The sequence below is a fragment of the Hemitrygon akajei genome, chromosome 27 (genome assembly GCF_048418815.1).
Source record: "Hemitrygon akajei chromosome 27, sHemAka1.3, whole genome shotgun sequence".
In the NCBI taxonomy this organism is placed as follows: domain Eukaryota; kingdom Metazoa; phylum Chordata; class Chondrichthyes; order Myliobatiformes; family Dasyatidae; genus Hemitrygon; species Hemitrygon akajei.
Genome location: NC_133150.1, coordinates 10,225,540 through 10,243,582, shown reverse-complemented (window position 1 = coordinate 10,243,582; position 18,043 = coordinate 10,225,540). Strand labels below are relative to the sequence as shown.

Genomic DNA, 18,043 nt, shown 5'->3' with positions numbered 1-18,043 from the left:
CAGGCCAGGATGCATTCTGTGTGCACAAATCCAGTTAGAAGTTGTCTCCAAGGTTTATCTTTGCAAATCATACTTTGGTATTTTAAGTTGAAATCTAAGTGCAGCTGTAGTGATGCCAGGTTTTCCATGCCCACCATTTTCCTAAATTCCCAAGTTAGGAGAAGTAGAGATTTAATTGGTAATTCTCACATAGGTTTGGTTTGGGTTCTGATGGAAATGTGAGATTATAAAATACAGTAACTACATTGTAATCTGAACCAATTAATGGTGAACAACTTGGAATGACATTAGATATCTTTCTTTCATTCATCCTTGTTGTGTGACTTCAAGGTTCAGCATAAATGTGCCTTATTTACATTGTTTTAACAAAAGCATATTTGTTGCTGTCTTAACCGATCCATGATCCTGCATAATTTATAGGTATTACTGTCCAGATGTGTACTTGCCTGAGCGTTTACAACGCGAGGTCATAGGAAGGTTTAGTTCACTGCGGGCCTCTGTGATTCGTTCCTTGTATCTCATGTATGAGCCATTTCGTTCTCGTCTGTTAGAGAAACCAGCAATTCCTGAGTCAACTCCAACCACGTTACAGAATTGCAGCGTAAGTGGAAGTTTAATTTCCAGTAATTTTCCATTGTTTGGACTGGTGAACTCTGATTATATAAAGTCTTTTAATTGCAGTAATCAACACCAAGTTTACTTTTGACAGAATTAGTGTTGCACAAAGACTTGTTGAATGCAGATTTCCCGGTCTTTCTACAACAGAGCATAAAAGCAGAACTAAGCTCTTTGATCCATTTCATCTACTCCACCATTCATGGCTCACCGTTCCTACTAGGGGATCAGCTATACTGGACTGGGTGTTATGTAATGAACTGGAGGTGATCAGGGAACTTAAGGTAGAATAACCCTTAGGAGGCAGTGATCACAATATGATTGAGTTCAACTTGAAATTTGATAGGGAGAAAGTAAAGTCTGAGGTTGCAGTATTTCAGTGGAGTAAAGGAAATTACAGTGGCATGAGAGAGGAGTTGGCCAAAGTAAATTGGAAGGAATACTGGCAGGGATAACAGGAGAGCAGCAATGACATGAGTTTCTAGGAAAAATGAAGAAGGTTCAGGATAGATATATTCCAAAAATGAAGAAATATTCATGGCAAAATAGTACAACTATGGCTGACAAGGGAAGTAAAAGCAAAAGAGAGGGCATACAACAAAGCAAAAATTAGTGGGCAGACAGAACATTGGGAAGCTTTTAAAACCCTACAGAGAGCAAATAAAAGAATAATTAAGAGGGAAAAGATGAAATATGAAAGCAAGCTAGCAAACAATATCAAAGTGGATAGTAAAAGCTTTTTCAAGTATGTAAAAAAAAGAGTTGAGAGTGGATATAGGACCACTAGAAAATGAGGCCGAGAAATAATTACGAGTGCCAAGGAGATGGCAGATGAATTAAATGAGTATTTTGCATCAGCCTTCACTGTGGAAGACACTAGCAGTGTGCCAGTTGGTGAAGGGAAGTGAGTGTAGTTACTATTACAAGGGAGAAGGAACTGAAAAAGCTGAAAGACCTAAGAGTACATAGTCACCCAGATCAGATGAACTGCACCCTAGGGTTCTGAAAGAGGTGCGGTAGAGATTGTGGAGGCATTAGTAATGATATTTCAAAAATCATTGGACTGTGGCATGGTGTCAGAGGACTGGAAAATTGTAAATAATCATTCCAATCTTCAAGAAGGGAGGAAGGCAATGTAAGGAAATTATAGACCAGATAGCCTGACCTTAGCGATTTGGAAGATGTTGGTGTCAATTTTTAAGGATGAAGTTTTGGTTTACTTGGTGACACAGGACAAGATAGGACAAAATTGGCATGGTTTCCTTAAGGGAAAATCTTGCCTGGAAAATTAATTAAGATTACACATAGGATAGGTAAATGGGATGTAGTAGATGCTTTATATTTGAACTTCAGAAGGCCTTTCACTAGGTGCCACACGTGAGGCTGCTTTAAAGAGCCCACAGTATTACAGGAAAGTTACTGGCATTGTTAGAGTAATGGTTGATTGGTAGGAGGCAGCGAGTGGGCTCTGGTTGGCTGCCAGTGACTAGTGGTGTTCCACAGGGGTCAGTGTTGGGACTGCTTTTTATGTTGTATATCGATGATTTAGATGGAATAGATGGCTTTGTTGTCAATTTTGTAGATGATATAAAGATTGGTGGAGGGACAGATAGTGTTGAGGAAGCGGGTAGGGTGCAGAAGGACTTAGACAGATTTGAAGAATGGTCAAGAGATTGGCAAATGAAAGACAATGTCATGCACTTTAGTAGTAGAAATAAATCTGCAGACTATTTTCTAAATGGTGAGAAAATCCAAAAATCTGAGATGCAAAGGGATTCCAGAGTCCTTGTGCAGAACATTCTAAAAAAATTAAATTGCAGGTTGAGGCGAAGGTGAAGGCAAATGCAGTGTTAACATTCATTTCAAGAATGTCTAGAATACAAGAGCAGGGATGAGATGATGAGTCTTTATTAAGGCACTGGTGAGGCCTCACCTTGAATATTGTGAACAGTTTTGTGCTCCTCTAAGAGGAGATGTGCTGGCATTGGAGAGGTTTTAGAGGAGGTTTACAAGGATGATTCCGGCAATGAAAGGGTTATCATACAAGGAACTTTTGATGGCTCTGCGTCTGTACTCGGTTGAATTTAGAAGAATGAGGGGTGATCTCATTGAAACCTTCTGAATGTTGAAAGGCCAAGACAAAGTAGATATGGAAAGGATATTTTCCGTGGTGATATGTCTAGGACAGGAAGGCAGAGCCTCAGGATAGAGGGGTGTCCATTTAAAACAGATGCATATAAATTTCTTTAGCCAGAGGGTGGTGAATTTGTGGAATTTATTACTGTGGGCAGAAGTAGAGTCCAGGTTGTCGTGTGTTTTTAAGGCAGAGCTTGATGGGTTCTTGATTGGACGTGGCATCAAAGGTTATGGGGAGTGGGGCTAAGGAGGGAAAGAAAGGATCAGCTATGGCGGAGCAGACTTGATGGGCCAAATGGATTAAATTCTGCAGGTATGTCTTATGGTCTTCTGTTTTATGTCAGGCACTTTGCTGAATTAGATGATTTGATTCCATGGATGTCTAAAAATCTGTCTTATCTTTTTCCTAAATCTACATTAAATGAGCCTCCATAGCTCACCAGGGTAGAAAATACACTAACGTCTGGGTGAAGAAATTGTCCACCTCAGTCCTGAATATTTTGAGACTGTGACCTCTGGTTTTATACAGCACAGCATTATTGTGCCCTGTATGTCCTTCAACATCCACAAAATCTGGCACTGAGAGCTCTTTCAGTGATGATATGTTAGTTCTGAATGCTTGTTATCTCTTCCTTGATTGCTTCCTATTGCAATAATATTGACGTAACTTCAAACAACTGTTAACAGTTTTACTTCTCAATAAAATTGCCTTTTCCCTTATGTAGGATTTTTATGCTGCATTTATCATTGTCCTTTTTGTATATGTGTGCTAAATTAAACTAGTCTTATTAAATTATTATCTACCTCCAATACATTTTCCCAGTGCTGCCTTCATTTCTAATCTGAAACCAAGTCCAGTTCCACGACCATTTCTTTAGCTAAGTCTAAATTTTAATAAAAATGTTTTCTGGAGTACATTTCAAAAATTTTGCTCCTACTCTACCTGTTTGCTCAGTTGTTCCACTCCACTTAATGTTAGCCTAGTTAAAAATCTCCAACTCTCGCTGCCTATTGTTTTGTATTTATACTTGTGCTGAAATATCTCCAATTTTATCTCGTACTTTGTAAGAGGGCCTGTATATAAATCTTAAGATGATTGTCCCTATTTTTGTTCCTCAGTTCAACGAAAATGACTTCATCTGATCTTTCTGGAAGGCCAGCTGTGGTTACTTCCTTAGTCGCTATAGCTATGCTAGCACATAGTTCAACCCTGTCTATCTTGTCTAATTTTGCCTTGTAAGCAGCAATGCTCTGTTAACTTTCCTGACCATCTTCATATCCTGTTTCAGTCATGGCTGCACTCACTTCATCACCTTTATTCCTATAACCTTGTTTGTTTATTTTAAAAGTATATAGAGTGAAGCTCTGACCAAAGGATACATTTTCTCATATTTTTCATAGAGGTGGAGGCTCTTTGGACCATATTTCTACACCAGATCTGAGCAATCCCATCCATGGCATTTCCCCCACTATTTTTTCCACTCCTGCGTAACCTCTCTCGTGTTCATCAATTTCTGATTCTTATGTCACACACTTACACTAGGGGAAATTTACAGTAGTCTGTTATTCTACAGGGATGAAACTGCAGTGTCTGTGGGGGAATGTGCCCAGCCAGTCACTGGGAGTATCTGCAAACTCCACATAGACAGTGGACAGCATACTAGATCAGGTGTACTGTTGCATGAAAGTTATGCTCTTTCAACTATGTTGCTGTGTTCCATATCTAACTTTGGTCTTCTCTGTCGTGTATTGCTGTGACGGGCCTTGCCAGAAAGGAAGGAATTAGCCCTGGCTATTGAAACTCTGTTCACTTTGAACAAATGCCACCTTACTAGATGATCTCTTCAGACACACATTTATTTACATATCTACTAATAATATGTCTCCGACTTATAGTACTGGTAATAATCAAGTCCTTGTTCTCCTTTCTACTTCTGTTTTCTACTTCGAAAATATTAAGCGTCTGTCGTTGGATTGTGCTTCTGCAAATGCAGATACATTACACTGTGTGAACTTCAGTAGGTTAGCTATTACATATGTCTGCATTAATGGAATTCCACATGAATATTTGTTCCTTTAGTTGGTATATTGTTTAAACCATTAATGTGTTTGTCTTTAGGCAGCTGTTTTAACATTTCTGTTGGGATATTGTCAGCAGATAGAGAAAAATTAATGCAGTTACTTTACTGTTGTGCACTTTTATCTAAATATTAATGACAATTTATAAAAATGATGGAAATATGTGAGTATATTAATGCCTTTAATTTGTGTGCAACTAATTTTACTGGCAAAGCATTATCTGGTGTTACTGAAGTTGTAATTTTTAATTATTTACTCTTCCAATTTCTTAGAATGATTTTTTTTATAACTAATGTGTGAAGCTGAATGTTTGAACGTTGACCATAAATAAATGTTGTTTTTAGTGCTTACTGTACTGGTGCAAGAAAGGAAGTGGAAATAGATCAGACCAAAGATGGGAGTTCAACTACAAATTCAAAAAGCAGGTATGCACTGAAGTTTTAAGTTGATAATTAGTGTTTTCTAAGTGTAGCTTTATTGTGTGTTTTTTAAATGTATTAACAATATCACAGATTTTTTTTTTCAATTTATGGAACTAAGTAGAAGTTGCATTCTCATTTTTATCTCTGGGTAGATACCAAGCTAGGCGCAACTTGTTCCCATAGATATGTAGTTTGCTTTTATTAGACTTCCTGAGGACAACATATTTGTGGTTAAACTACTTGCATTTAAGGAAATCGCAAGTGTAACAAAAAGCATGCTTTCGATCTAATTAAGATGGACGAAGAGGCTGCAAAGAAGCAAAATTGAATTGTCAAACGAACATTCCTGGAGAACTTAACCACTGGAAGGGGGGGGGGGGTAGTTTTCCATTGTAGCTATCCTAGATGTATCCTGGCCCTTGTTGAGTCCAAATAGAAATATTAATAGAGTAAAAAGGTTAAGTCTGGCCTTGACTTCCTTGAGCTAGGTAAAAACTGTCCTTTGGATCCTTATCTATAGAGAAATTGTCACTAGTTTTTTTTTGAGGAATTAATAAGCAGGATATACAAAGGAAAATCAGTGGATGTTGATTGCTTGGATTTTCTGAAGATGTGTGACAAGGTGTCACACATGAGGCTGCTAAACAAGATAGAGCACATGCCATTACAAGTAGAGAGGCAAGTTGTGTTGAAGCAGAGAACCTGTAGAAGAGCTTGGACAGATTAGGAGACTCGGCAGAGAAGTGATGGATGGAATACAGTGTAGGGAACTATACAGTCATGCACTTTGGTAGAAGGAATAAAGGTAGGTTTTGTTTTGTAACTTCAGAAAATAATTGAAAGAAAAACACGAGCCAGGATACTTGTCTACTCAGTTTTTTTTTCTTATTAGTGAGGCACTCACATATGATGTGGCATAATGACATATGCTGTTCATGTACTACTTGTATATAAACAAAGAATGCTTAATCAAAAATATACTTACAGTATTACTGAAATACTACTTAAATAATAAATTCACTGCAATCCTCCTTGCTTAGCTATAAACTCTGTCAATATAGAATGCATCTCAACTCAAATCCGTAGCTCATTGCTCTCTGGTCATTATATTTTACAAATTATATTATAGATAGAATAGTGATTTTTAAGTTGTCCCATTCAGCCCTAAAGATTTAATTGCTGTGGAGGATTTCTTACTCTTGCAGGATAACGTCTTTTCTGACAAGGGGGATCATTCTAATTGGCAGATGAGACTTGTGGCTGTGAAACAATCTTGGGTTTTGTGGCTTCCTTCATACTGGTTCCAGGAATTGACTCTAGAACTGCAGGAAGTTGTACAGCTCTGGACACCTTTTTTCTATAACAATTCAGTCTAGACTCCTCAACTGGTGGATGTGTTCTCTCCAGATGACATCCTGCGCAGTCTCTACTGTGTAGCACACAGGTCCAGTTCTCTCCTTAAACTTTCTAAGTACCCACTTCTGCTCATCTCTGTCGTCCTTCTCCGGGAGTGAAACATCAAACCTGCTTGTTTGAGGAACCCTCAATTTGTTTCAGCTGTTTGTCCTGCAAACTCCTTTTGAGATTGAGGTCGCGGAGATTCAAGTGTGAGTGCAAGGAATGACCCAGGAACAACATAGATGGCGAGTGGATAGCTTTGCAGTATTCTGTATTACGATATGCAAAGAAGAAATTGGCATGCTTCTGATTCACTGCAGTGTGTTCTGCTGACATTGCTTGCAGTGCATTCTTTAAACTCTGAACAAGTCTTTCCACCAAGTCATTCGTATTCCATTTATTCTCAGGAATGACTGAAACTGTTCCACAATAAACTGGTCCATTGTCACTGACTAAGTGTTCTGGAATACCGGTTCTTGAGAAGAGGTTTCTCAACACATCAGCAGTATGTGAGGTTATAGCAGAGGCTATTGGGAACATTTCTAGCTACTTTGTAGCTGTATCCATTGCTACCACGAAATCCGTGCCCATGAATGGTCCAGCAAAATCCACATGATTCCTCTGCCAGAGCAATGCAGGCCATTCCCAGGGATGGAGAGGCACTGTTCTTGGTATCTTGTGCAAGCTGCTTGATCTGCTGATCTATCTTCGAGCACTAGACAAAGCTTCAAGCCAACAACTTCATTTTGACTATGCTCAGAATAATGCTGTGTATTGCAACTCCTTAAACATTTTAACTTTCTACTTGAATGGTACAACAGTTCTCAATCCCTACATAAGGCAACATGTGTCAAGGGCAAGTTCATCTTGGCACTTTCTGGTTTCCCTTCGGATCATTCCTGCTATAATAGGGAACGTTTCAATTTGCATGAGAGAGAATATGCCAAGAGGAGTGTCCTCATTTGTAAATTTTTCAGCTATTACCTTTGCCAAGGGTAAACTGAGCAATCTCTCAGCATTTCCATGTCAAGCTGACCTCTTGAATTTGATCTTGTAATTGTGCCCTCCAAGAAACAGAGCCCATCTCTACATTCGTGCTGCTGCTGTGGAGCACCCTTCTGTGGATTGAAAATGGACACCATTGGTTGATAATCAGTAATGATGGCAAACTCTTTCCTGTACAAGTACTGGTTGAAACGTTTTACACCACAAACCAGACTCAAGGCCTCTCTGTCAATCTGTTAAGGCAATGTGATGTGTAACCCCTGGGTCGCCTCAGGCATCGCTCAAACTCGTTCTAGTCTAGGGGGAGCAGCCTTCGGCCCCGCCAAACTGGGTAATCAGCTGGTGTGGATGCTGTGTGATGTCCCCGCCTCGCCCAAAAAACAGACAGTACACCTTATGCGATTAAATGAGTACAATTTATAAAGATTACTATAACTAAGCGATTACTAACGATACAGTATATATGAATAAGAGAAAAAAAAAAGAAAAGGCGCCAAACTTATCAAAGTCCAAACCACTTCGTGCACAATCGTTGGAGCTCAATTACTGAAGTCTTCTGGCCACCATTCGATCCCCTCCGACTTCATCGACCCGCCTCCTGGGACCCCCACGGTGGTCGACCAGACGCCCCACACTCCTCTGTCTCCGTCTCCTCTCATCACCGAAACCTTGGGCCGGGGACCGTCGCCCAGCTTCCAGCATCCCGTCCTCTCTCTCTCACTCCATCGCCCGCCAATAATCAGTTTACAGTCCCAAACAAGCTTCCAGCACTTATCATAACAAAGACGCTAGCATTCCTACTATTAACACAGGCGCCAGCATTCCTACTTTTAACAAAACAAAGACGCCATTTTGATTACATACACAGTAACAAAGAAAAAGAAAAAACCCCCGTTACAGATGCAAAGGCTATGAGGCCTTCACATCCATCACATAACATGTGACATGACTGCACCTATACCATAAGGCACAGTATCGCAGGCAAGCTCCACTGGACAATGTGGATCATAATGTGTGAGTACAGTTCTGATGTCACCATTTCCATTCCATTTTGGAAAGGCATCTCACTGCCTGGTTCATTGCTATTTTTTCCCAATCTGCAGTAATGAGTTCAAGGGTTGACACTTCCTTTGGTCTTGGGGCATCTGCTGCTTCTTGAATTTTCTCAGCACACTTGTTTAATGTGTCTTGTCAATGGTGTGACCACAGTAAGTGATGCTTGGTGTAAAGAATTCACACTTGTCACGTTGTGCTCTGGGCCCATAACCTTCTAATCTTTAACTCTATTGACAGTTTGGAGATATTCCATCAGTAACATTGAGTGCTTGGGCAGCCCTTCAGCACTTGGTCCATAGCTATTTGGAGCTACTTCAAAAATAAGCCTATTATAGCAATAAAGCCCTTTGTGGGTGTTTATGGTGAAAAACATTTGGACTTTTCTTCTATCTTCATCTGTAGGTAGGCCTCAGCTAAGTCAGCTTTGCTACGGTGTTTCTCTCCAGAAAGATTTGCAAAGTATCCTCTATCCTAGGCAGAAGATATTGATCTACTTTCAGTACTGGATTGATGGTGATTTAAAATCACCACAGATCCTGACAGACCCATTCTTCTTGGCTACTGGGACCACTGGTGTTGCCCATGGGCTCCACTCAACCTTGGAAGGAATTCCTTCAGCCTCCATGCAGTCCTGTTCACTGACTACTTTATCAGGGATGGTATAAAGAGCCAGACAAGCTTTGAAAAACTTGGATGTTTGCATTTTAATTTAGCACTATTTCACCCTTGATATGTTTGTGTTTTCAAATGTCACTCTCGAACACTGCTGTGACATCGTCCAGTACCTTTCCTAATCCACTTTCAGCTGACTGTTACAGGGGATATGTCATGCCAATCGTGGATGGATCTCCACAATCAAGTTGTAGTTGTCTCAACCAATCACAGTCCCACAATGTTGGTCCTTCTGTTTTTTGGTTGTGTATTTCACTATTCTGAATGTCATTCTCACAGGAGCTATTATTTCTCCAGTATAAGTTCTTAGTGGGATATTTGCAGGCTTCAATTCGGTATCTTTGAAATGCCATTCAAACTTATTTTGAGGAATGACTGAAACATCTGAGCTAGTGTCCAATTTGATTTTATTAATTTGCCATTCACTTCTGATGTAAATCCTATTGCTTGTCTCTTGTTAGTTTTCACATTGTAAATTTTGAGGCTACCCAATCCTGTGTCACTCATTATTATCAGATTTTTCATCAACAGCATGGAGCTTAGTGTTTTTTTAAAACTGCATCTTTTTAGTCTTTTTCTCTTCCCTGTGCAGTCTATTTATTTTGTATGCCTGCCATTCTCTCTGCGTTCTACTTCCCACTATTCAGGACATTTACAAAGACAGGTGTGTAAAAAGGGCCTGAAGGATCATTGGGGACCTGAGTCAACTGAACCACAGCTGCTACCATCCAGGAAACGGTACCGCAGCATAAAAGCCAGGATCAACAGGCTCTAGTACAGCTTCTTCCACCAGGCCATCAGACTGATTAATTCATATTGACACAACTGTATTTTTATGTTATATTGACTGTCCTGTTGTGCATACTATTTATTATAAATTACTATAAATTGCACTTTGCACATTTAGATGGAAGCTTAACATAATTACTCAATGTATATGAAGGATATAAGTAATAAAGTCAGTTCAATTTAGTTCAATTCTCTGTTACATTTTCTGCAAGTTTTGTCTTTAAATTGCATTTTTCTGGTGTATGTGAGCCCCTGCCATAACAGTAACACAATTTATTCGGCCTGGCAGGTTTCTGTTTCAACTGCTCTTTTAAATGTGAGTTGTACTTTGTTTAGCAGCCATTTTTGAATGCTTTCTTGCAAGTTTCCACAAACCAAACAATCTTTCATGGCATCATCAAAACCCATCATTGAATTGATAACTATTGAATATTAAAAGGCTTCAATAGAGTGGATTTTGAGGGAATGTTTTTCAGAAGTGGGGGAGTCAAGGACCAGAGGGAACAGCCTCAGAATAGAAGGAAGTCCCTTTAGAACACAGAAAAGTACAGCTCAGGAACAGGCCCTTCAGCCCACAATGTTGTGCTGAACCAATCAAATGGCCAACTAACCTGATCCCCTCTGCCTACATAAATGTCAGAAAATGGACATTATGTGCCCATCTAAACATGTCTTAAAAGTCTCTAATCGACCTGCCTCTTCCACTACCCCAGGGAAAGCATTCCAGGCTCCCATCACACTCTGGAGTAAAAGAAAACTTGCCCCTCACAGCTTAGATGCATGCCCTCTGGTATTAGACATTTCAATCCTGACAAAAAAAAATTCTACCTATGCTTTTCATAATCTTATAAACCTCTGTTAGATCTTCCCTCAGCCTCTGCAATTCCAGAGAAAACAACCCAAGTTTGTCCAGCCTCTTGTTACAGCACATGCAGGCAGCATCCTTGTAAACCTCTTCTGCGCCTTCTCCAAAGCCTCCACATATTTCAAAAAGTGGACAACTAGAACTGTATGCAGGACTCCAGATATAGCCTAACTGGTGTTTAATAAAACTGCAACACAACTTCCTGACTTTTGAACTCAATGCCTTGACTAATCAAGGCAAGCATGAATATAACTTAACCATCCTTTCAACCTGTGTAGCCTCTTTCAGGGACCTATGAACTTGGACACTAAGATTCCATTGCTGATCAATACTATTAAAGTTCTTGGCCTTAACAGTATACTGTTTCTTTATATTTGACCTACCAAGGTGCAACCCTTCACATTTGGCTGCATTTAACTGCTATCGGCTATTTCTCCTCTCATATCTGCAACTGATTGATATCATGCTGTATTCTTTGTCAGTCTTCAAAGCTATCCACAACACCACCAATCATTGTATTATCTGCAGACTTATATTCTCATCCAGGCCATTGAGATATCACAAACAGCAGAGGTCCCAATACAGATTGCTGCAGAACACCAAACACAGACCTCCAGTTAGAAGACCAGTACCCTCTGCCTTTTATGGGCAAGCAGTTCTGAATCCAAATGTCCATCCTGAATCATATGTGTATCTAAATCTTCTGGATAAGCCTCCCATAGGGACCCTGTCAGATGCCTTACTAACATCCATGTAAACACCATCCATTGCTCTACTTTCAACAATCACTCTAGTCACCTCATAAAGAAACTTGATCAAGTTGGTGAGAAACAACTTGCTCCTTGCAAAGTTAGGTTTGCTTCCTAATTGGAGATGAGAAGGAATTTAGAGATGTGGAGGAGTTCAGAGGGTGGTGAATCCTTGGGATTTCTTGACAGAGATAGCTGTGCAGACCAAGGCATTGGGTATATTTAAAGCAGGGTTTGATAGGTTCATGGTTAGTAGGGGTGTCAAAAGTTACAGACAGAAGGGAAGAGAATGGGATTGAGAGGGATAATAAATCAGCACGATCAAATAGTGAAGAAGACTCAATGGACCATTGGCCTAATTCTGTACTGTCTTATGGTCTGTTGAAAATTTTGACTGCAAGCAAGATGGTTTCTTATTTCTTATTATAGTCCTTGGAATGCTGTTCAAACTAACAGGTTACTGGGTAACTTGTACCTGTGGATTTCTAGCACAGAAAAGTGTTCACACCTTTAGGAGTATTAAGATTTTGTTTGGTGGAAATTAATAGCTGTCATGCTTTAAGCTACAATTTAATTCCCAGTTAATTTTTTTGTCTTTAAAATTTCATTTGTTTTACCTCCCTCCCATATTTGCTGTCAGACCTGTAGATGAGTCAGTTTGTAGTTGAAATGGTTTACTGTCAAATAATTTGTACAACTTGTATCCATCAGTCACCTAAGTTGAAGAATGGCTGTCAAAATGGACTACAGTTTCCTAGACAGTACGAACAAGTACACAAGAACCCTGACCAAGACTGCTACTTATTGCAGATCACCACTTTCAATTTCATCTTCACACCTGTGGTTATGGGAATGACATTAGCTTTGGTAAGATCAAGTTTGAATGTTCTAATTGTATTATAACACTAAGTAGTGTGCATAATTTTCTTTGGTTTAAATTTGTTGTGCTTCTGATTTCCTAGTATTTGGCAGCATTACATCAGCCAAAGAAGGGGATAAGGTGGAGTGTGACAAATACCTTTACAGCTTGAGTGATGATGGAAATTGCCATCAATCATTTCCATTCTACATGCCTGTATAATTAATCATACATCTGGAATATTAATCAAATTAGGAAAATAGAAGGTATATTGTTTAGCTGTCTACACAATCTAGGAAGGTTTCAAGAAAGATACAATTTATTAAGAGCCTTTTTTAAACAGCTGGCTTATTTCTTTGTCACTCTGGTAGTATTGTTTCAGGAGTAGGCAAAATTCGAAACATTGCAGATACATCGTGTGGGAAAAAATGTCCTAATCTGTCAAAATCTTGTGACTAGTATTGCAAAAGTCTTCCATGAACAACTTTATTAATTTTTTGCAATATTAAACCAAATTATGTATGTTTAAAAACTTGTTTGAAGGTTGCATAGACTTTTGTTGGGGGAGCTGTGGAAGTCAAAATCCAACCCTGATTTTAGCTGCTGCTGAATTTACTTCATTTTACAACATTTGTCATACTTATGGAACATCATCTCTGTGGTATGCAAGTTTTGTAGACTGTCTTACAAGTTGCAGTTAAAACCTTTACTGACTAAATGTACTGTATGTTCAGCCTTCTCAGGTTGTTAAAAGTTTTTGTTTCTTTTACAGTTTACAATAAATGTGAGCACTGATATGAGGCACCATCGTGTCAGAATGCTCTTTCAAGACTCCCCGCTTCCACAAGGCAAGAAGCCTAAAAAGGACCAAGGACTCCAAGTTATCTTGGACCCTGTGCATAGTGTGCGTTTACTGGACTGGTGGCATCCACAATATCCCTTTTCTGCCAGTATTTAGTATTATTTCCCTTTCAAACAATACAAAACTGGGAGGAAGAAATTGGCACTTAATTGAATTGCATGTTAGATATGGAGAATGAGTTCAGTTTATAGAGAAGTGACTTAAGGAATGTAGAATTTTGTGATTCATAAATGTCAAAGGTGATTAGCAGCTGAAATGCAAATATTGAGGGCTGAAATGTGTACACCATTTGGAGCCCGGATCTGAGAATCAGGAAAAACTAATCTTGTCTGGAAAGTAATTTGTTTAACAGTAGTTCAACTTTACATCTTTCTCATTATTTTATACACAAAATTTTCAGATTGCTTGATGTTGTTGGGATTGGTTTTCCCTTATTTTGACAGTATGAAATTATTAAATACTTGGCAGTGGTATACGAGCAGTAAGAAGTTGCATAAACAGAGTACCCATGTCACTTAATGACACTCACATGCAATGTTAGTAACCAATAGAAACATTGCTGTCTTTTTAATGTATTTCCACAAAAAGTGATTGCAAGCTTTTATAGTAATCTGGATTTTCAATAATACTTCATTACCATTAAACACATTTTGGTCTCATAAAAGATGAGAAGATTGGAGCCAAAAGTTAACTTATTGTAAAGAGAATTTTTGTATGGTGCATTATTTTGAAGTTCTTAATTTTCTCTATTATTTACATATTATTTAATTCTGCACAATTAGAAATGGATTAAAATATATTACATTTAGTTTTGATTTGTATAATTTGTTGATGGGATTTTGATTGCAGTGGGTGATTGGTTTAGAAATGCACAAAATGGTTATGAATTGCACTTGAAAAGCAGAAAAGCTGAAATAACTGAATTGTAAGTTGATAATTTAAATATTGTGCATTCAATTAATCTAAGCCATTTTTGAACCTCTGGAAAAATTAAGAAATCCATTAATGTTTCCAGTAATCTGAAAAGGATTTAGTAAAATCACCCTGACACATTTTTTGCATTTAGAATTTCGCTGCTTGCTGTCTGAGGACAGAAATTGTCAGGCACAATACATGAAAGATGCTGATTTCTTTAAATGAAAATTATTTAGAACACTAAAAGTGACTGACAAATTGTTTCATTGTCATACTACTTGTTCTAAATTGCAGAGCTTGATTTGTTTTGAATTGGTCTTCACTACTTTTAACATGCTACCTGCCTCCTTTAAAAACTACATGGTCGGCGATTGAGCGAATGTGCTACATGATGAAGTAAAGTCAATCCCAAATCAATCTTAACTTACTAGTCATGATAAATTTCTGTTAGTGGAATATGATGAGTATGAGTAGTATAATTGAGTACATTTTCTGTTAGTGGAATATGATGAGTATGAGTAGTATAATTGAGTACAATATGGATATCATGTTTCTGATTGACAGATTTGATTGCAGGAAACTAGAAATACTGATTTTTGCACAGCACATGGCAGCTTATTTCAGTTAGTGGCACATATTTCAATGCTATGTGAAATTGACAGCAATGTTCTTTCATTACTGTTTTACGTGAAGTACCTTGTATTTGAATTTTTTGGAACAACGTTTTTCAAATGTGCATGCATATACAATATAATTAGACAGTTTGGAAGTTGAGAGTTTGTAAATCCAGTGGTTCTAAAATGGCATTGCACATACACAAAATGCAGAAATTTACAGCTGAGCTTAAGAAAGTTGCAGCCCTTTTAGCTTCTGGGAAACCATTAGGACGTAGCTAATATTTTATCTCAAGATATTTTTTTCTGAAAATTGTTGGAATTGGCCTTTAATTGTGACTGTTGGTTCAAATTTTACCATTTGGTGCATTTATTTATTAGTATTCAAAGGGTAAATAATTTGCCAAATTTCTTTTAATCTTATATTTTAACCATAAATGCAAAATTAAATGTTCAATTTTCAGCCAGGGATGATTTAATTGTACATCAAAATAAACATGCTGTGAAAATTCAAGCTTACTACTGTCCCTAGTACAACTTCCTTTATTTTTTCTAAAATTAAAATCTAGTATTTCTGTGAAATGTAGCTAATTATTCATTAAAGTCAGTACCATATGTTCGGTACATGTTCCAGATTATTCAGAAATTCCAGGTAACATTGAAGAAATCTTTTGTTAGTTGTGAAGGTGATTGGCTTCTTCGAATGTGACTTTGTGAAAACCAGCATCTCATTTGTAAGTAGCATGCTCCAGAGTAATGTCTTTTATCAGAAGTTTGTTTCATCTCAGAAACCTATTTGCTTAACCTTCATTTCTCCAAGCCTTCTATTTTTTGACACAGTGAAGGGGGTTTATGGATTACCTAGTTTTACACTGCTGTCATCAGCTTATGAGCTATCATTTCAAGTTTTTGAGTGTGTCTTGAAACCATTTAATTTCTCACCTGGTAATTTACAGAAATGCAGAAAATTGAACTAACCAGAAATTTTTTCAGCCAATGCCAAATACTGTTGGCTACATGCGTGTTACTGAAGTACAGCTGTAATGAATAAGGTGCTTCTCATTAGGTTCAAAGACACTGGACAGAAGTTAATGATTTATCCATCTGTGTTCTGAGTAGGAAAATTTAATAAGTAGTAGATCTAAATGTTGATTAAAAGAAAAATTAATTTTCTAGTTCTGCATTCTGGATTTAGTCCTCTTGTGGTATTGGGTTAATATGCATAATTAGAGATATAAAGACATTGGAGGAAAGTAATTAAGCTTCACTATCAAATATAGCTGTCCAATTGTTGGCATATTGTTCAGATGTAATTTAAAACAGATCTACAAATTTGTGTAAAAACCCTATTTTGAAATGAACTCTATTGAGATTACATACTTAAAGTAACTTCTCTATTGAGGTTAAATATTTAAAGTACAGTACCACTAAGTAGACAAAACAGATGTGGATGTATTCATGTGAGGTATTGATGTAGTCTGAAATTTCACTGCTATTGAACATGTACTATAATTGCAGCAAGCCAGAAATTGTATGACTAAATATTATTCAAATTGACTGAAATATATCATGGTTACTTTAACTGGACTATGTAAGTGTTGAACTTGATGTTGGTTGACAACTGATGAGCATGATTTCCTTCATTCATTTCTTGAAAGTTTCTTTCATTGGACAATTAGAATTTTCATTTTAAGATGTACAACATAAATTCTATGAAAATTTAAATAGCATATTTGCTAAACAAATCATTTTTGAATGACATTTTCATTTTTAGACAGTAGTCTCAAGACCTTTAATAAAGTTCATGATGGTATAAATTTCTGTGCTGTAAGTTGTGTTGATGAATTTCTAAACTAAATACAGTATCATGTTAACAGCTTCATTGGGGAAACTGAAGAGCTGAGGACAAGCATTTTTTAAAATCTGATTTTTGAATTTAAAGAATTAAATTTGTTTAAGGACACTTCCTTTTTTGGGGTGAATGAATAGTTATTCATTTTCACTTAAGAATGAGAGGTTTTTCAACATCATTTGACAAATGAATATATGTTGTTGATCCACATTTTAAGGGGCATTGAAGAGAAGAGTAAGAGAAATTTAGGAAAAGAATTCCAGAGATGAAAACTGTTTAAACCATATCTCAGTATTGCTGGTGGAAATACTAAGATCTGGAATTATCAGGAGGTCAGAACTAGAATATAGATATTCTATATTTAGTTTGGTGTTTATGGCAATTTTGCAAATGGCCTTTGTCCCCTACAAACCAGCCATTTTCAAAAATGTACACTCTATAAAACTAATCATTACTTTGAAGTGTTTCAATGTAATGGACATTAATCTCTTAATTGTATGACTTTTATCTGATTGTATATCATTACAGGATATATTCAACAAATAAAGATGAAACTCAATAATTCTTTCATCCCACCCTCCTATCTTCCTCCTCTGGACTTGTCTATTAACAACCATCTTGGGCTCCTCCCCATCCACTTCCCTGTCTTGTTCTGGCTTCTGTTTCTTCCTTTCCTGTCCTGATGAAGGGCCTTGCTCCAGAATGACTGTCCATTTCCCTATATAGTTGGTGAATGACCTGCTGATTTCCTCTAGCATTTTGTGCATGTTGCTCCTGATTTTGTGCATCTGCAAAATCTCTTGCCTCCATCAAGCACAATCTTAACATTTGTGAGGGGACTGGAATATAGTTTTGTATGTAGAGATCAAAGCAACCAGTTTCTAATCTTGGTCAACACAATCATTGTAGCTTGTTTTAAAGAATGGCTTAGCCATTGAATGTGTATACTATACTAACACTAATCCCATTTTTAAAATTCCCCATTCATTCTACCACTTACTTATACATCAGGAACTATTTGTTGTGACCAATACAAGCTTTATAATGGGAGAAAACTTAAAGCACCCAAAGGAAAAATACAGCAATGGAGAGAATTTGCAAATTCCACACAGGCTGCACCCTAGATAAAGATTGAATTTGGGTCTCCACCACTGA

At 37.6% G+C, this 18,043-nt stretch overlaps 1 protein-coding gene across 1 annotated transcript in view; it reads left to right on the top strand.

Moving 5' to 3' along the window:
• Positions 1–16,853, top strand: part of tmem183a (transmembrane protein 183A) — a 40,987-nt gene extending 24,134 nt beyond the window's left edge. Inside the window, exons 5-8 of the mRNA XM_073030362.1 lie at positions 421–601; positions 5,175–5,255; positions 12,498–12,653; positions 13,418–16,853. Coding sequence (XP_072886463.1) covers positions 421–601; positions 5,175–5,255; positions 12,498–12,653; positions 13,418–13,603 — 604 coding nt within the window. The 3' untranslated portion in view covers positions 13,604–16,853. The remainder of the gene's footprint in view (positions 1–420; positions 602–5,174; positions 5,256–12,497; positions 12,654–13,417) is intronic.
• The last annotated feature ends 1,190 nt before the right edge of the window (positions 16,854–18,043 follow it).